Consider the following 20,662-nt stretch of genomic DNA (forward strand, 5'->3'; position numbering starts at 1 on the left):
GGTATTGAGATGGAAGATGGAACGGGCTGCCAGGGAGATCTGTTGGACGGTATGGGAACGTTAAAAGGCATGGACATTCTGGAGGACAATGGTCATGGATAATGTCCTCCGCTGAAGAGGGGGGGGGGGGGTCATCAAGAGGGCAGACGGGGACAGTGAGTTCGGGAGTGGAGGGGGGAGGGAGGTCAGGCTCGCAGTTTGCAGCATATTCAAGATTATAGAGCCCCAAACTCAGCACAACCCAACCGAGCATCGATGGCACTGACTCAAATTTCATGTCAGTGAACCTCGCGACTATACATGTTAGACTGTGGTATTATAGTCGAATACATTTCTGATGTAAGTGACAGCAGCGGCCATGACAACTGGTGTCATCTGCAGGAGCGGCAACGTGGCGGCGCTGCAGGAGCTGCTGTCGCACAAGAAGACGCGGGTGAGCGCGCAGACGGCGTGCGGCCGCACGGCGCTGCACTGGGCTGTGCTGGGCTTCCGCGACGCGCCCGCAGACAAGAAGCTGGCGGTGCGGCTGGAGGCGTGCGTCGCCGCCCTCGTCGACTGCCCACTGTTCGACGTTAACCGCGCCGACGACGAAGGCTTCACCGCTCTGCACCTAGCAGCGCTCTACGCACTGCCTCGCGCAGCTGCCGCCATAATCGACAGCTGCAGGTACCAGTCCATCGCTTAAAATGAAAATGAAATATATCTACCACTCACTCTCTCAGTGTTGTAATGTAGGGTTAACTCTTAAGGTTCACTCTAAGACATGAAAAATGACGCACCACGAAGGAATTATCCGAATTGGAAAGAAATCGGTAGATTTGAAGTACATGCACAGAATGATTACAGTCTCTGAAAAACTGGATAAATTATTCAAGAGAAAGTGTTTCATAAATTGAGCCAGTCAATAACGCGTTTGTCCACCTCTAGCCCTCATGCAGGCAGTAATTCGTGTTGGCATTGATTGACAATATTGTTGGATATACTCCTGAGCGATGTCGTGCCAAATTCTGTCCAATTGTGCGTTAGATGGTCAAAATCCCGAGATAGATGGAGGACCCTGCTGATAATGCTCATGACGTTTGTAACCTCCCCACAAAATTTTGAAATGACAATAATTAAATGTAAATGGGCATCGTGCTACACGTAACCTCCCAGCAGAAATAAAAGAAAAGTCTATGATAATGAAATAGAGCCGAATGTTAGCTTCCCACAGTAATAAAACTCAATGATAATAAAAATGTGCAAAAAATGTTAAGTCCCCACAAAATTACTGAACAATAATGACCCAATGTAAACTCGACACAAAAATTGAGAAATGAATATTAATCCTTAAACCCACAATAATAGGGCAGCATCGCTGACCTTAGGCCCTGTGCAATAATTAACCTGAAAAATTGATTCTGGGAGGAAAAGCATAGGAAATATTGTTTCAATTGGAATGATTCTTTTCTTTAAAATGATTGCTTTGAAAACAAAATTATTATTGGGGCATTTCTTGAACAAATTAATTACAATTAACATACATTACATTATCAGATGCGCGCAATGCTGCTTCATTACCTTACTTAACAATATACCTCGTCCCGAACCTTGACCAGAGACCCATGTCGACGCCCGCCGACTCCTCACACACAACTGCGACTCGCAACTGCTAACTCGCAACTGCAATTACATGCTCTCGCGACTCGCTACGTACAACAACTGCACTCACGCGCGGTCAAGCGCAGACTAGCAACGATAAATAACTCTCTGGTCAGAGATTCTGTCATGCCTCGCCATCGCTGCTACTGAATACATACGTGTTTCACGTTGTCAATTGAGGAGAGATCCGGTAATCTAGCTGGCCAAACACGAAGACATGCAGTAGAAACTGTTGCCCTGTGTGGGCGAGCATTATCTTGCTGAAATGTAAGCGCAGGATGGCTTGCCATGAAGGGCAACAAAAGAGGGCGTGGAATATCGTTGATGTAACACTGTCCTGTCAGGTTGGTAACCCACTGCTGCCTGGGGCGTATCCAGACACGTCCTCGGCCTGGAATCTCATTGACTGGAGTAGAATTGTCTTCAGTGATGGGTCCCGCTTCGAAGTGAGTCCTGATGACGAGCGAAGATGTGTTTGGAGACGTCCCAGACAGCGGTGGGATACCAAACTATCGCCCACCATTTTGCCCGACAACTAGGAGTGATGCTCCGAGATGCCTTTTCTTTTCATATCAGGAACTCTTTGGTGCCATCCGCGGCACAGTTACAGCGTAGTGTTACGTCGACGATATTCTACGCCTCGTTTTGTTGACCTCCATGGCAAGTCATCCCGGCCTTACATTTCAGCAAGATAATGCCCGCCTGCATACAGCGAGAGCTTCTGCTGCTTGTCTTCGTGCTTGGGAGCAAGGTCACCAGATCTCTCCCCAACTGATAACGTTATGAGCGTTATAGGCTCGGTCCTCCAACTATCTCGGGATTTTGACCATCTAACGTGCCAATTGGTCAGAACTTGGCACGATTTCCCTCAGGAGGATATCCAGCTATCACAACATTATCCGACGCTACAGCCGTGAACCACTGTAACAGTTATTACGTCTGGAAAGTCTCAAAGAGCACAACTTAGTTATTCGTTTCGAATCGTTCTGCCAAACTAAAACCGTGTCCTGGTAGCCAATGTGAAGCCGAATAACTGCTATCATAAGGGCCAGAGGTGGAGCAACACGTTGTTTACTTGCTGAATTTCTGAAGCTGTTTCTCTTGAAGAAGTCACCAATTTTTTCTGAAACTGTAATCATTTATCTGTCAGTATATGTCCATCACATCTACTGATTTTCGTCCGCTTCGAATCATTCCTCATGGCGAGTCTTTTTTTTCTTAAAATAGTGTGTTTTTAAACACAAAAATCAACTTTCAGCGAATTTGACACGTGCTTGTCTGCAAAACGTGTACTATAAAGAGATGTATAGAATGGCTTGCTGTATAATTATAAGTCAGTCAAAATGCAAGATATGTTTAATTAATGGTTGTTATAGACTAAGTTAATATTGAAATTATAAACATTTTTATTGGCTGAGATCCAGCAACCGTACGTTTTTTAGTTACAGGATGTATGTGTGGCTAACTCGGTTGAACAAAATTATTGTCAGATTGACCATGGTTCAAAATGGTTCAAATGGCTCCGAGCGCTATGGGACTTAACTGCTGTGGTCATCAGTCCCCCAGAACTTACAACTACTTAAACCTAACTAACCTAAGGACATCGTACACATCCATGCCCGATGCAGGACTCGAACCTGCGACCGTAGCGGTCGCGCGGTTCCGGACTGTAGCGCCTAGAACCGCTCGGCCACTCCGGCCAGCAATTGACCATGGTTTCGACTGCACTAAGGCAGTCTTGATCATAATAAAAAAAATACATAGAATTACACGTAATCACACCAGATGTAATCCTATGTAATTTTGTATTCTGATGAAGACTGCCTTAATGCAGTCGAAGCCATGGTCAATTTGACAATAATTTTGTGCAACCGAGGTGGTTATACAAACATCCTGTAACTAAGTCAATATTGAGTGTTTATGATCCACCTAAGCTCACCGCGTAAAAAAAAACACTAGTCACCTTCGAGCACTGTAGTTGGTGTAGAATGTACCAGACGGTCATATGACTCTCCTCCAACAGCGTATAGCACTATGTATTTGTCAGTCGTTTTTATGGGCCGGCATGGAGACGTGACACAGACTGCCGTGGTGCCCCACATCTCGTAGATTTTTGAAAGATGACATGAATATCGCCTTAAGCCGCTGACAAAATCTTTATTTAAACAGCTAGTTTTAGTGGACTGACCATCATCAGATTCTTAAAAGCATTTACAGCTCCATATGGTGTGCGTCCCACAGCGTTAATGCCGGCTGCTGATGTAACATGAAAGAATGCACTGCCTAGAATAGTTTACATATAGATGATGTAATTTAAATTACGATGTCGCAACACTGACTAATTCGTGTTTTTATTATCTGCCGTCAGTGATTATATATTCGCCTAATATGATGCTGTAAATGCTTTCAAGAACCTGATGATGGTATACTGACCAAAACTGGTTGTTTAAATAAAAATTTTGTCAGCAGTTTTCCCGGCGGGGTCAGGGATTTTCTCTGCCTCGTGATGGCTGGGTGTTGTGTGCTGTCCTTAGGTTAGTTAGGTTTAAGTAGTTCTAAGTTCTAGGGGACTGATGACCATAGATGTTAAGTCCCATAGTGCTCAGAGCAATTTTGTCAGCAGTTCAAAGCAGTAATCATGACTTTTTGAAGTAAATGAAAATACGAGAAAATTTCGGTTCTCTCATATGAATGTTCTGCACCCATTTCATCATCTTTTCCAGTTTAAATGGATTGGTGAGCTTGTCGGTAGAGTGTTTGGGTTCCTCACGTGGTTGGATTAATGGAAGACATCGAAGCAACTCAGAGACAGGCTCCTAGATTTGTTACCAGTAGGTTCGATCAGCGCACAAGTATTACGGAGGTGCACCGTGAACTCGAATGGGATCCCTGGAGGAAAGACGATGCTCTTTCCGCAGGGCACTATTGCGCAAATTTAGATAACCGGTATTTGAGGCCGACTGCAGAAAGACTCTTCAGCCGTCAACGTACATTTCGCGTAAGGTCCACGAAGATAACATGCGAGAAATTGGGTATCGTAATGAGGCTTCTAGATAGTCGTTTACGGTGGTTTGCGGAGCATGTATGTAGATGTGCAGAGTAACTAGGTACCTAGTAGAACAGTTCATAATGGTAAGAACCCTGTATGGTATATATTCACTGAAAGAAACAATGGCTACTGCATAACAGGCGCCAGACTATACCTAGAGGGACACAGATTCTAACAAGGGGGCTATACATGAAGCAAAAGCAGAAAAACTGAGCTCAGTTTTCAAGTCTCCCTTTACTAAGGAAGATACAGAATTACAAACAACTATGCAAGCTATAGGGAAAGATGAGTTTGAATTTTGAGGCTAAATCATTTAATTTTATCTCGAAATCAGCGAATTTTGTGCCGAAATCTGTAAATTTTTTTGTCAAAAGCATTGTCTTTTGAATCAAAACTGGTTGGTATGAAAGATTCTTTTCGGATTTCTGATTGAGTAGAGAATAAATGTTTGAAATTCTAAGAAACGTTAGTATAGGGTGAGAAACGTTAGCGTAGGGTGTAGGGAAAGATGGGTAATACACAACATGTAGAAGAATCAACCGGTTGAGATATTTATGCAAAGATTTAAAGTGGCTTGCATGGAAGAGTCTAGCACGGAGAACTCTATCAAATCAGTCTTCGGATTGCTAGACTATTCCTTGCAAGTCACCTTACATCTCTGCAACAACAACAACAAAGCAGTCTGAAATTGAGTATAGTATTGTAAGATTTTACCAGTTTATCAATGCCTCTGCTAGGAGCAAAAATGTGGCTGCTCAAAAATTGTTATTTGTACGGTTAAAGCACACAGTACGTTGGTGGGAGGGAGACTGCACTCTGTGAGTACCACCCGTATGTAAGGGATAGTACGGCGCAGTACCAGGTTTACACTGAGGCGACAAAAGTCATGGGATAGAGATATACAGTATACAGGTTGCGGTAGTATCGCAAAAAGGGTATAAAAGGCGGAGGTGTCATTTGTGCTCAGGTGAGTCGTGATAGAAGGTTTCCAATGCGATTATGGTCACCAGACGGGAATTAACAAACCTTGAAAGCGGAATGGTAGTTGGAGCTAGGCGCATGGGAAATTACATTTCGGAAATCGTTAGGGAATTCAATATCCCGAAATTCACAGAGTCAGGAGTGTGCAGAGAATACCACATTTCGGTCGGTACCTCTCACCACAGGCAACGCAGTGGCCGACGGCCTTCGCTTAACAGCTGAGAGCAGTGACTTTTGCGTAGTGATGTCAGTGCTGACAGACAAGCAACACTACGTGAAGCAGTCGCAGAAGACGATGGGAGACGTACGACGAACGTATCCGTTAGGACAGTGCGGTGACATTTGGTGTTAATGGACCATGGAAGTAGATGACCGACGCGAGTGCCTTTGCAAACAGCACGACATCGCCTGCAGCTCCTCTCCTGGGCTCGTGATCGTATCGTTTGGACCCTAGATGACTATAAAACTGTGGCCTGGTCAGATGAGGCCCGAATTCAGTTGGTAAGAGCTGACGGTAGGGAGGTGCAGACCCGAATCCATGGACTCAAGTTGTCAACAACACGCTGCACAAGCTGGTAGTTACTCCTTAATGGTGTGGGCTGCGTTTACATGCAATGGACTGGACCCTCTGGTCCAACTGAAACGCTCATTGACTGGTTCGGCTAAAGGAGGCCATTTGCAGCCGTTCGCGAACTTCAAGTTCCCAAACAATGACTGAATTTTTATGGATGATAGTGTGCCATGCTACCAGACCACAATCGTTAGCTATTGGTTTGAAGAACACTCTGGACAGTTCGAGCGAATGATTTGGCCACCCATAGATTATTTATGGGACGTAATCCAGACGTCAGTTCGCGCACAAAAGCCTGCACCGGCTACACTTTCACAATTATGGACGCCTATAGAGGTAGCCTGGCTCATTATTTCTGCAGGGGACTTTCAGCGACTTGTCCATGGCACGTCCGAGCTGCTGTACTATGCGGGAAAAAGGAGGTCCAACGCGATATTACGACGTATCTCACGACTTTTGTCACCACAGCGTACACAGTGCGCGGTGCACTACCTGGAGCAGTAACTGCTTTATGTTGCGCGCGAAACGGTAGCGGATTATGCGACGTGGTTCAGAACCGTTTAAAATAGTGTAATTCTGTTTAAATCGAGATGAATTTTTAGAAAATCCTCAGTGAATAATATATAGCCTCTTTCCATACCTATATTAATTACGGAGATTTCGGTATCAATTTAACTTTTTAAAATGGAACTATTACTAAATTCTACAGCTAGTACTATAGTCCTAAAAGAGAAAAATTTCATCGTAGTTTCAGAGCAATTACGTGTACCTCTGCTGTAACAAGCTTAAATTTTGGTGACAGAAAATTAACATGGAAAGGCATAGGGGCTGTTTATAGCACTGTAATGCCTGATGTGTTGTATAGAGATGGCGCTAAACCCGCCCAAAGATGTAAACAACCATGCCTATTAGACGCAGGGGGCCCGATAGCCGATCAGTTCCAGTCATTCCATCAGGAAGGAGGTACACGGCTCGTGTTATCTGTAGTTCAACCACGCCTAGACGGACAGTACCGCGGTTCAATCGCGTCCACATTGTTACTTTGTGCCAGGAAGGGCTCTCAACAAGGGAAGTGTCCAGGCATCTCGGAGTGAACCAAAGCGATGTTGTTCGGACATGGATGAGGCACAGAGAGACAGGAACTGTCGCCGGCCGGGGTGGCCAAGCGGTTAAAGGCGCTACAGTCTTGAACCGCGCGACCGCTACGGTCGCAGGTTCGAATCCTGCCTCGGGCATGGATGTGTGTGATGTCCTTAGGTTAGTTAGGTTTAAGTAGTTCTAAGTTCTAGGGGACTGATGACCTTAGAAGTTAAGTCCCATAGTGCTCAGAGCCATTTGAACCATTTTTGAACAGGAACTGTCGATGACATGCCCCGCTCAGGCCGCCCAAGGGCTACTACTGCAGTCGATGACTGCTACCTACAGATTCTGTCTCGCAGGAACCCTGACAGCAACGCCACCTTGTTGACAAATGCTTTTCGTGCAGCCACAGGACGTCGTGTTACGCCTCAAACTGTGCGCAATAGGCTGCATGATGCGCAACTTCACTCCCGACGTCCATGGCGAGGTCCATCTTTGCAACCACGACACCATGCAGGGCGGTACAGGCGGGCTCAGCAACATGTCGAATGGACCGCTCAGGACTGGCATCACGTTCTCTTCACCGACGAGTGTCGTACATTCCTGCAACCAGACAAATGTCGGGGACGTGTTTGGAGGCAACCTGGTCAGGCTGAACGCCTTAGACACAGTGGCCAGCGAGTGCAGAAAGGCTGGGGTTCCCTGCTGTTTTGTGGTGGCATTATGTGGGGCCGACGTACGCCGCTGGTGATCATGGAAGGCGCAGTAACAGCTGTACGATACGTGAACGCCATCCTCCGACCGATAGTGCAACCATATCAGCGGCACATAGGCGAGTCATTCGTCGTCATGGCCGACAATTCACGCCCCCATCATGCACATCTTGTGAAGGACTTCTTCAGGATAACGACATCGTTCGACTAGAGTGGCCAGCATGTTCTCCAGATATGAGCCCTATCGAACATTCCTGGGACAGATTGAAAAGGGCAGTTTATGGACGATGTGACCCACCAACCACTCTGAGGGATCTACGCCGAATAGCCGTTGAAGAGTGGGACAATCGGGACCAACAGTGCCTTGATGAATTTGTGGATAGTATGCCACGACGACTGCAGGCATGCATCAGTGCAAGAGAACGTGGTACTGGGTATTAGAGGTACCCGTGTATACATCAATCTGGACCACCACCTCTGAAGGTCTTGCTGTATGATGTTACAACATGCAATGCGTGGTTTTCATGAGCAATAAAAAGGGCGGAAATGATTTTTATGTTGATCTCTATTCCAATTTTCTGTACAGGTTCCGGAACTCTCGGAACCGAGGTGATGCAAAACTTTTTTTGATGTGTGTAGACGTTGAGCCAGCAATGGACTGATGTGGTAGTGTGGGTTCTGTGTGGTGTGGTGCTGCGACGTCTTTGCACACACAGGCATTGTCTAGCAACACACTCACATTCAAATCTTCCAAAGCAGTAGTTGAATTCACTGGCGTTGTCACTGACATTCACGCTGCTATGATTATGCTGTGCACAATGTGGAAAATTTGGCAAGTGTTCTAGCCTGGCATAATGGCCTTTGTGTTGTTGGGAAACAGTGTTAGCTACACTGTCTTCTGTCATCCACTGTTCTTGAAGTCTTAAAACTTCATCGCTAATTTTGTTACAGGCATCACAGTGAAAGTGATGTAGTCGGACGTCACTATATAACCTACTGCTACTTCTGGCTTGTGAGCAGACGGTCTTCGCCAAATGGACACAATACCATAAAGAGGCAACACCACGACAACCGTGAACCAAATTCAAAACCTTCTGTATGTATAATGTTATCAAAACAATGGGGTGCCGTATGGGATAGAATGAACCAAGTAACTGCGAAATAACTTCCAGCTATTAACGTTCAGAAAAAAATAAAATGATCGTATGGCCTAAATGGCCATTGGCTTTGGAGTAGTTCAGCCACCTAGTGTTAGTCTTTCTATTTGACATCACTTCGGCGAGTTGTGCGTCATTAATGATGTGATGAAATGATGACAGCAACAGCAAACACCCAGTCCCCTAGTGGAGAGAATCTCCGATCTGGCTGGGAATCGAACCGCAGAATCCAGAGGCGGCAGCGCTAACCAGGTTTTTTTTCATTTTGTTCTTCATTCTTCTCATCATTTGGTCTGGGCGGACGCTACATAATACCCCCTCAAGTTCATCGGTGTATACTTCACTCAGCTTTTTAATTGCAGGGCCGAATACGCTGGGCTACCGCTCAGCAGCACTAGACCACGAAGTGCAGACAATGTTCAGCACTTAGAACCATAAACGAAATTACCTCTGGTTCTAACGGACGAACGCTTGATATACATCGTCTCTTAGCAGAAACAGTAACATACATACATACACACACACACACACACACACACACACACACACACACACACACACAAGACACAGTCTGGAAAATGCAGATTAGGGTCAATTTATGTATGGTTAAATACATCCTTTTCTAATATAAATTTCCCATACAGAGAAATAACGAAATGTGTGGGATATATGCGTAATCCACAACTTTTGAAGAAGGACAGAGAACTCAGAAACTTTCTACAAAATGTTCACTTTTATATAAATTGTATGTAGCATGTAGTTATTGAACCGTGGTTTTAATTTCAAAGAATATTCCTAAAAATTTATTTTATTTACTAGCGATTCATCAAGAACATTAACACATTTAATCACACTATGTGAGCGTGGAAGTAGTTGCCAGGGAGTAACTGATGAAATCATAAGCAAAAAGAAATGGTAATTTAATTCACTTTAATAGTGCCTAAAAGCATTTTTTTAAAGAAACAGATTTAAAATTATAAGCAGAAAGCACCCTCTAAATACCAAGTTACGATTTATTCATAGGCAGAAAGAAACAAATTTTTGAGTGTATGAGCTTTCGAGCTGAGAACCTTGCCGCTCCCTTTTGACACGGCCGTGGTCACCACCGCTCACAACAACCTCTGAAAGACTACACAGGTGCAAATCTGCAACACACCACATTACCTTAAAGTAAAGTTTTAACAATTCACACAAGCACACAACTATGCACTCCATAGGAGGGATGGAAATGGTACAAAACACTATAATTAAAAGATTAACTTGCCACCGAAGGTGCAACTTGATTTTGACTTCTGAGAAAGGTCTTAAGGTGGAAGGGTGGCAACTTTATATACTAAAATGACCATTTAAATAAAATCCCATAAAATGCAATCTTAAATAAAATTATACAAGGTTGGCCAAACATGCTCTACAGTACACATATACCGCCTCTCAAGATGATAGGCAAGATAAAAACATATTACAGGAATTCGGCCGTTACACTTCAAGCAATAAATTCGTTAACACATCGAATCCGACAAACATGACAGAGGCAGCTCCGAACGACAGACAGACACTAACTGCCTAACAAATGCGAACGAGAGACAGACGAACAAGCTGGGGACGAGAGACTGACCAAGAAGACAAGTGGAATTTAACAAGAGTAAATCACAACACATATCACCAATCACTTAACTTTTAATAAACTGTCATTTCTGGAGAAGACCTGGTGCAGCACTCCCAAAACGCTCTCCCGAACCGTCCGCTGCCAGCCGCTTCAACGGACGCAGGAAGGCGCGCTGATCTCCCGTCTTTCCTGGTCCGCACCAACCGACCGACTGGCCGCTGCTCCGTCGGCGACTGCTGCTCCGTCGCGACTGCACTGCTGGTGCGTCTCCCACTCACTTCCAGACACACGACGGCGGAAATACTGGCTCGGACCCAACCATGCAGAGGAAACACGTCCACTGGCAAAACGACATCCCTGCACCAGGAAAGGAGCGAGCCAAGCTGCACAAGATGGTAACTGAAGGGGCCCAGAAGCGCTCGGAGAACCAGTTACACCACAGCGTCGCAGCTCGCACCGGCCAGACTGATGTTGTCGGTTGACTCCTGTTGCTCTCGTGTCGACCGCGAAGCCACTACCCCTCGCTATACTGCGCGGCCCACTGGACTCACGTGACGACCTCACATGCGCCGACGCTCAAGACGGACAAGTCATCTTGTGTCTCAGTGCGCGACCAACCAACCGACCGATCCAACCGCCAACGACCGTTGCCTGAGCAACTCGAGCAGACTGGCGGCCTAACGTGCAGACTCAGATACAGGAACTAAGCCCCCGACCGGGCGATCACTCGTTGAGTTCTCTCACTGCGCCACAAATTCGGACAAGAGACAGACTAGCAAGCTGGCGAGGAGAGACTGACCCCAGACTGACTCCAGACTCACCCAAACTGACCGCGACTGACCGACTGGCGAGGTTTTTTTTCCCCTTTTTTGAGTTTCGATTCCCCCTGAAGGGGGCGGGCTGGCAGCAGATTATTACGCCGCTCTTCAGCCTACAGAATTTGTTTTAAAAAGATGAAGATAATAAAAAATAACAGTTGGCGATAAAATCGGTGACTTAAAGGTAAAATGGCAGAAAATTCTGGAACTTAAAACATAAAACACAGGGTTGATGATGCTAATAAAATACACAGGAAGCAGAAAAATAATAGACAGACAATTAAAAAACACGGCGACAGTCTGGTTTCTTTTCGCAAGAGATATAAAATGCACACCCAGCGACAGCATGATTTCTGTTCGCAACACTGTGGAAAGACGCACAACACTGAACACTCACTTAAACACTGCACTAAAAAGTTGGCACAAATATGACATACCACAGCCGAGAGCAGGTGGGGGGAAACTGGACAGATGACGGGAAAAAAAGGGGAAGGAGAGGAAAAATGAAGGGGGGAGGGGAGAAAGGAGCCAATGGAAGATGAGGATCCATAAGAGGGGTGGGGGGTGCTGAGCAGACGTGCCAGCGAGGGGAAGGCAGAGAAGGGGAATACAAAAGGACTCGTGGGGGGGGGGGGAAGGAGATAGGGAGAGGTTAGGTGGGGAGAAAACACAGGATGGAAGGGGAGAGGAAGAGGGAGCCCAGGGAGAGGACGGAGGAAAGGAGGGGAGTGAGGATCAGAGTTGATAGGAGGGATAAATGGAGGGAGAGAGGGCATCATCCGGGAGGGGGAGTTGATGGAAGCCACCTTGGGAAAAGAGATCTAAGGTGTAGAGATGGAGGGTAGGGGGGACACAACAGTGAAGACGTGGCAGGGGGCGGGGATGGGAGAGGAGAGGAGCAACCAGGGGGTGAGAGGATTCAAGGCAGCAGGAGGTGTAGAGGATGCGGATATGTTCGAGGAATAGGAGCAGATGGGGGAAAGGAATGAGATCATAGAGGATCCACGTGGGGGACGGGAGGCGTATATGGAAGGTGTATATGGAAGGCGAGGCGGAGTGCATGACGCTCAAGGATCTGGAGGAACTTATAGAAGTTGGGGGGGGGGGCAGATATCCAGGCAGGACTGGCATAACAGAGGATGGGACGGATTAAGGATTTGTAGGTGTGGAGGATGGTAGAGGGGTGCAACCACCATGTCCGACCAGAGAGGAGTTTGAGGAGTCGGAGGCGGTTGTGGGCTTTGGATTTGATGGAGCGGAGATGAGGGATCCATGTGAGGTGACGGTCAATGGTGAGGCCAAGGTAGGTGAGGGTGGGGGTGAGGCGGACAGGACGGGCGCAGACAGTAGGGGAGAAGTCCAGGAGCCGGAAGGAGCGAGTGGTATGACCTATGATGATTGCCTGGGTCTTGCAAGGATTGATTTTCAGGAGCCACTGGTTACACCATGCAGCAAAAAGGTCAAGGTGATTCTGGAGAAGGCGTTGGGACCGTTGGAGGGTAGCAGCGAGGACGAGGAATGCGGTGTCATCAGCATATTGCAAGAGGTGTACTGGAGGGGGGGTGGGGGGTTGGGGCATATCTTCCGTGTACAGGAGGTAGAGGAGAGGGGAGAGGACAGAACCCTGGGGCACAAATGCAGAGGGGTAGAAGGTGTGGGAATTGGCATTATGGATGGCAACATAGGAGGGGCGGTGGGAGAGGAAGGAGGCCATCAGACGGATGTAGTTGATAGGAAGGGCGTAGGTTTGGAGTTTAAACAGGAGACCGGGATGCCAGACACGGTCGTAGGCCTTTTCGAGGTCAAGGGAGACAAAAATGGCGGAGCGACGGGAGTTAAGCTGGAGGGAGAGGACATGAGTGAGGCGGAGGAGTTGGTCATCAGCAGAGAAGGAAGGTCGAAAGCCACAACTGGCGAGCTTATAGCGCTCCTTGAATGCACGTGAACAGGCAACCTTTCCCCTTTCCCACCAGAGGGAGCCACCAAAGCTGCGATTGCCACAGCGGCGCCAGCGCCAGAAACAGAGGGCGACTACTTCACACTACGCGCTGCGGCGCGCTCTTCAAAACAGCTATATTTATCACGGCTCAGTTATCTTTTTTTTTTAATTTGAAATGAGAAAAATAACCTTTGTGTCATGTAGGTCAAATACGAAAAGTCAGTATTATCAGTTGCATTATGATCTAACCCACCTAACCAGTCAAATATGCAACGAAGTTGATGGCTGGTCGTAAGTTAGTAAAATTAAGAAACACTTCTCTGCTAGCGGTGAAACAATAGATAAAGGAACAAAATGTAGTATTGATGTGGGATTGAACTCTAGACCGTTAGATTAGTAGTTCAGTGTTCACGAAAGAGCTGCTACAGTCATTAGACATTACCAGTTAAGTGTACACAAACAGTATTTTACTGGTGGGCAACTTATTTCTTTCTACAAAACTCGTGTAAATCGCTAGAACGACTTGGCAGTACACAAGAAGAAAGGGCAGGAATAGCTTCCAAAATTTCAGTGAAAGTGCCACTAGCACATACGAGTATAATGGCTGCTGCATTAGTTCGTCTGGTAGAATAGCTACTGCCGTGTAGCATCATGATACGCTGACCTGCTGAGAAATTTATCATTTTGTGCTTCAGGACCATGCTGCCTTTCTTATAACATCGTGAACGTTAACCAATCAGCAAATCTCATGCCGGTCTGCTCCGAAAGGAGTAACCTTCATTCACAAGACTTTGTGCAAAGATAACGTTATTTTGACGCCAGACGCACTTATTGAAGACTGCAACAACCGCTATCGACTTTCGTTAACATTCGATTCTGGGTGCTTGGGAAACACCTACTGGATTCCGTAATTTCATATTGTAACCTGCGTGTTATGAAAGTATGCCGTTTCAAGGCAATGGTACATTGAAGATGTATAAAAACACATTCTTGGTACGATTCGTTATACTTAAACGTCACATAGTGAGGTATCGGCCGTTAAAGCCTTCATTATGTATACGTTATAGTACAAAGGGTTGAATTCTGCTAGTTTATCGTGGTGTTGTGGTTATGAGCGAATTGTAGGGTAATTAAGAAAGCGGGTTGCGTCCTGCTATATCTGAATTCTTTTTTTCTCCTTTTCGATTCGGAAAGGTTCTGGGACTTCGTTATTAGGATAAAAGAAGTATGTGTCTTTTGCAATATTCGATCTTGCGTACGGTGTGCTCTCTCTCTCTCTCTCTCTCTCTCTCTCTTTCAAGCGTGACTTGTCATTGTCAGTATCGTACAAATGAAGCATGGAACACGTAATTGCGGATAAATTCCCAAAACACGTTGATAATCTGGTAAAACAATCTACCACTCAGAATAAATAGCGTATAATAGAGTGACACACATTTGAAAAGGAATTAAAAGGTAACTTAGTTTCAGCCATCTGTAAAGTATAAAAGGAACTTTGCGAGCTAGTTCTTTTAGGACATTTCTTTGCCAAACAAAAATGTCTTCAACTGAAATACATCAATAACCACACATACAGCGTTTTTCGTAATTTTGTTACAAAAATGTAACCAATACTAGCACGTTTTCTAGAGGTCCTTAACGTTCTGAAACAGCTTTTATTCATTGAGCATAAGATAAATGAGTTGCCAAGTTAATTTGTCTGCTGGAATGGCTATCCACGTTTCTAATTTCAGATCAACTACTGAAACTGGTATTCAGAGTCTTTAAAAATAAGTTTATTTTGCTGGGATACGTTAACGAACACTGTTGAATATATACGTTATTGCATTCAATGCTGGATGGCTTCGGCATTGTTTTGCGTGGAACTCAGTAAGTAGTCTCACTTTTGGGATGAAGTAAAGCATATTAGGAAAAATGATACAACTTCTCCAATATATCTCGGATCTAATTCTTGCTAACATTTTCATTTCTTGAATGAGATTTTCACTCTGCAGCGGAGAGTGCGCTGGTCTGAAACTTTCTGGCAGATTGAAACTGTGTGCCAGACCGAGACTCGAACTCGGGACTTAAGTGCTTAATGTCTTCCTTATCCACAGCCTAGGCCACATGAATGCAGAACGTATCCACAAACGACATAACTTCAAGTTTAACGAGTCCTGCAGTAAATAAAAAGTATAAACTACAGTTCTCTCTACTTGAATTGAATGTTACAGTTTTGAATGTCATGTTCACCTCGCGTGTTGTAGACTGAACGATCACGAAAGCTGGTAGACCTTTTCGTCTTAGATAGAGCGTGTGATGTCAAAATGATGTCATGTTTGCACAAAGTCTTGTAAACTGAAGGCTACCGGTCCGAAAAGCAGCTGTTCAGGGCCCCGCCTAAGCAGACGTCCTTGTGACTTTATGAAGTTCAACCAGCCAGCACGAACTTGGTCTAAGACCTCAACATAATGCCTGTCTCTCATGGAGTTAAAAAAAGAGGGGAGGTAGCATTACTTGAAGCCGATGTTCGCCATCTTAAGTAGTCCAAAACGTTATGTTCACCGCATTCATACCCCCATAGTTCACCGCAGTGACAGTTCCCCATGACATCACTCTGATTGTTGTTCAAATGGTTCAAATGGCTCTGAGCACGACGGGACTTAACATCTGAGGTCATCAGTACCCTAGAACTTAGAACTACTTAAATTTAACTAAGGACATCCCACACATCCATGCCCGAGGCAGGATTCGAACCTGCGACCGAAGCTTGCGCGCGGGGTTCCCAGACTGAAGTGCTTAGAACCGCTCGGCCACACCGGCCGGCGACTCTGTTGTACAGGGTGTCCTAAAAGTCTTTTCCTGATTACATAAATGGATAACTCAGGCTAGAAGTAAGATACAAATATGAAACTGGTGTCTAATTGTTTACAAACTATCAAAGTTTTTCACACATCAGTAAACTTCCGCATGAGCACCCTTGGTGGCTCGTAGCACATCTAGGCGAGATTCAGTTTCCGTCCACACATTAGCCAGCATCACTGGAGGGATCGATTTAACGACTGTGGTTATCTGTTGCCGCAGACTTTCAAGATGTGGTACACGTGTTTGGTAGACCTCGTCCTTGATATAACCCCATAAGAAGAAGTCTAATGGGGTTATGTCAGGAGAGCGTGGAGGCCAAGCCGTTGGCCCATCACGACCAATCCATCGCGTAGGAAAGGTCATATCGAGATAGGCACGGACGTCCAAACCCCAATGAGGTGGTGCGCCGTCTTGCTGAAACAAGACATCCGGGTGATACTGAAGCAGCTGAGGAACAGCATACAGTTGCAACACGTCCAGATACACTGCAGATGTGATGGTAGCCTCAGCGAAGAAGAATGGCCCGATAATTCGATCGTGCAATAGCGCGCACCAAACATTCACCTTTGGACTGCCTCTGGTACACTCCATGACCTCGCCAGGGGTTTGTGAACCCCAAATGCGCACATTATGGCGATTCACTACTCCACTGACAAAAAAGATCGCTTTGTCGGAAAGGCAATTCGTCTGAGATAACCATCATCGTCCTCAATACGTGATAGTATTTCGACCGTAAAGTCATATTGACGTGTACTGTCATTGGGCAAGAAGGCCTGAACGATTTGCACTTTGTATGCTCGAAACAATAAACGTTTGTGTAAAATGTCATGGAGAGCGCTTTTTGGCATCTGTAATTCACGTGAGGCCCTGCGCACCGATTTCTTCGGACTTCGCAGAAAAGACTGCCTTACAGCTTCCACCCTGTCTGCTGAGGTTCTTGGTCGACCAGACCTCGGAAGGTCAGCAACCGATCCTGTGTTCATGAACTTCTCATACCAGGCTTTAATGCTCTTGACATCATGTGGATTCCTTCTAAATGTTGTATGGAAGTGTATCTGCACTGTGGTTGGTGATCGTGTCTCATGGTACCACAGGACACACTGTGCCTTCTCCTGATTGGTTAACATGGCTTCTTGGGCACTGTACCTCATCCACTACTTACGTACTGCGAACCTAAAACAGAAAAAAAATCTTTGATAGTTGTAAACAATTCGACACAAGTTTCATATTTGTATCTTACTTCTAGCCTGTGTTATCAATTTATGTAATCAGGGAAAGTCTTTTCGGACACCCTGTATTACTAGGGCAAATATGCAATCAAGAACAGAAAAACGTTCGAAATTGCCTTCCTGACGCTATGTCCTTCATTAAAGCTCTATAATCATTTATATTTAAGACAGTTATTGCGCTCACACGGCAGAAATAATGCACAATAAGCACTCATAAGCAGTCGTATGGTAATGTTTTGGACTACTTAAAATGGCGCCCTCTCTACTTCAAAAGAACATACAACGTAAGTCTGTACTGCCACCTCCCTGTTTTATTTACCTGCATGCTGTCTCTGGCTAGCTCGCGCCCTTCCACGTGTTCTCTTTTCTACCTCTGCGGTGTGTGCTCAGGCGATCGCGGCGGAGCCTGCAGGTGGACAACTACTTTGGCGGTAAGCAGACTGCCCGCCAGGCTGTGCTGGCGTCGCTGCCGCAGCTGAGTGGCCGGTTGCCGCGACCCGCGGATGGCGGCGCTCAGACGGTGCACGTGCGGCTGCTGCGCGCCATGGACGACCGCGACCCGCTGCGCTACGAGCACATCATGGACGCCGCCGCCGACAAGGAGGGCTTCGACCCAGACGTCTGGATCGAGCAGCCATTCAACACGCGCCTTCTGCACCACGCCTGCCAACTTGCGGAACGCACTCAGTCTAGGTCTCTCAACAGTCTATCTGCACATGCGTAGGCATTTACAGCTAGAGGCAACAAAATCCTTTTGGGTTTCAGGTCGTCTCTCTCTCTCTCTCTCTCTCTCTCTCTCTTTTCACCAGTCTTCTGATTGGTTTGATGTGGTCCCCTGCCACGATTTTTTCTCTTGTGCCAACCTCTTCATCTCAGAGTAGTACTTGCAACTGGCAGTCTTTGCCCTCTACAGCTCCCTCTAGAACCATGGAAGTCATTCCCTGATGTCTTAACAGATGTCCTATCATCCTGCCCCTTCTCCTTGTCGGCCTTTCCCAATATACCTTTCCTCTCCGATTCTGCGCAGAACCTCCACGTTTCTTATCTCATAAGTCCACCTACACTACTGGCCATTAAAACTGCTATCCAAGAAGAAATGCAGATAATAAACGGGGATTCATTGGACAAATATATTATATGTGATTACATTTTCACGCAATTTGGGAGCATAGATCTTGAGAAATCAGTACCCAGAACCACCACCTCTGGCCGTAATAACGGCCTTCATACGCCTGGGCATTGAGTCAGAGCTTGCATGGCGTGTACAGGTACAGCTGCCCGTGCAGCTTCAACACGATACCACAGTTCATCAAGAGTAGTGACTGGCGAATTCTGACGAGCCAGTTGCTCGGCCACCATTGACCAGACGTTTTCAATTGGTGAGAGATCTGGAGAATGTGCTGACCAGGGCAGCAGTCGAACATTTTCTGTATCCAGAAAGGCCCGAACAGGACCTGCAGCATGCGGTCGTACATTATCCTGCTGAAACGTAGGGTTTCGCAGCGATCGAATAAAGGGTAGAGCCACGGGTCGTAACACTTGACCGAGATGTGTAACCAGTGACACCTCATACCATTACACCGGCTGATGCGCCATTATGGCGATGATGAATACACCCTTCCAATGTGCGTTCACCGCGATGTTGCCAAACACGGATGCGACCATCATGATGCTGTAAACAGAACCTGGATTCATCCGAAAAAATGACGTTTTGCCATTCGTGCGCCCAGGTTCGTCGTTGAGAACACCATCGGCAGCTCCTGTCTGTGATGCAGCGTCAAGGGTAACCGCAGCCTTGGTCTCCGAGCTGATAGTCCATGCTGCTGCAAACGTCGTCGAACTGTTCGTGCAGATGGTTTTTGTCTTGCAAACGTCCCCATCTGTTGACTCAGGGATCGAGACGTGTCTGCGCGATCTGCTACAGCCATGCGGACAAGATGCCTGTCATCTCGACTGCTAGTGATTCGAGGCCGTTGGGATCTAGCACGGCGTTCCGTATTACCTTCCTGAACCCACCGATTCCATATTCTGCTAACAGTCATTGGATCTCGACCAAAGCGAGCAGCAATGTCGTAATACATTAAACCGCAATCGCGATAGGCTAAAATACGATATTTATCCAAGTCGGAAACGTGATGGTACGCATTTCTCCTCCTTACATGAGGCATCACAACAACGTTTCACCAGGCAACGCCGGTCAACTGCTGTTTGTTTATGAGAAATCGATTGAAAACTTTCCTCATGTCAGCACGTTGTTGGTGTCGCCACCGGCACCAACCTTGTGTGAATTCTCTGAAAAGCTAATCATTTGCATGTCACAGCATCTTCTTCCTGTCGATTAAATTTCGCGTCTGTAGCACGTCATGTTCGTGCTGTAGCAATTTTAACCGTTAGTAGTGTAATTTTCAACATCCGTCTGGAGCACAAAATCTCAAATACTTCGATTCTCTTCTGTTCCGGTTTTCCCACAATCCATGTTTTAGTACCATACAATGCTGTGCTCCAAACGCATATTCTCAGAAATTTCCTCCTCAAATTAAGGCCTACCCGTGGTACTTGGCCAGGAATGCCCATTTTGCTAGAGCTAGTGTGCTTTTGATGTCCTCCTTGCTCTGACTGTCATTGGCTATTTTGTTGCCTAGGTAGCAAAATTCCTAACTTAATGTAATTCGTGACCATCAATCTTGTCGTTAAGTTTCTCGCTGTTCCCATTTCTGCTGATTCTCATTACTTTGTCTTTCTTCGATTTACTCTCAGTCCATATACCGAACTCATTAGATTGTCCATTCCATTCAGCAAATCATGTAATTCTTCTTCACTTTCACTCAGGATAGCAATGTCATCAGCGAATCGTATCATTGATACCTTTCACCTTGTATTTTAATTCCACTCCTGAACCTTTCTTTTATTTCCATCATTGCTTCTTCAATGTAAAGATTGAACAGAGGGTTGAAAGACTACATCCCTGTCTTACATCCTTTTTAAACCGAGCATTTCGTCCTTTGTCGTTCGCTCTTATTATTCCCTCTTGGTT

At 46.0% G+C, this 20,662-nt stretch overlaps 1 protein-coding gene across 1 annotated transcript in view; it reads left to right on the forward strand.

Moving 5' to 3' along the window:
• The first annotated feature begins 358 nt into the window (after positions 1–358).
• Positions 359–20,662, forward strand: part of LOC124776152 (transient receptor potential cation channel subfamily A member 1-like) — an 87,444-nt gene continuing 67,140 nt past the window's right edge. The window contains exons 1-2 of the mRNA XM_047250993.1: positions 359–666; positions 18,019–18,321. Coding sequence (XP_047106949.1) covers positions 359–666; positions 18,019–18,321 — 611 coding nt within the window. The remainder of the gene's footprint in view (positions 667–18,018; positions 18,322–20,662) is intronic.

Source organism: Schistocerca piceifrons, chromosome 1, assembly GCF_021461385.2.
Source record: "Schistocerca piceifrons isolate TAMUIC-IGC-003096 chromosome 1, iqSchPice1.1, whole genome shotgun sequence".
NCBI classification, from domain to species: Eukaryota; Metazoa; Arthropoda; class Insecta; order Orthoptera; family Acrididae; genus Schistocerca; species Schistocerca piceifrons.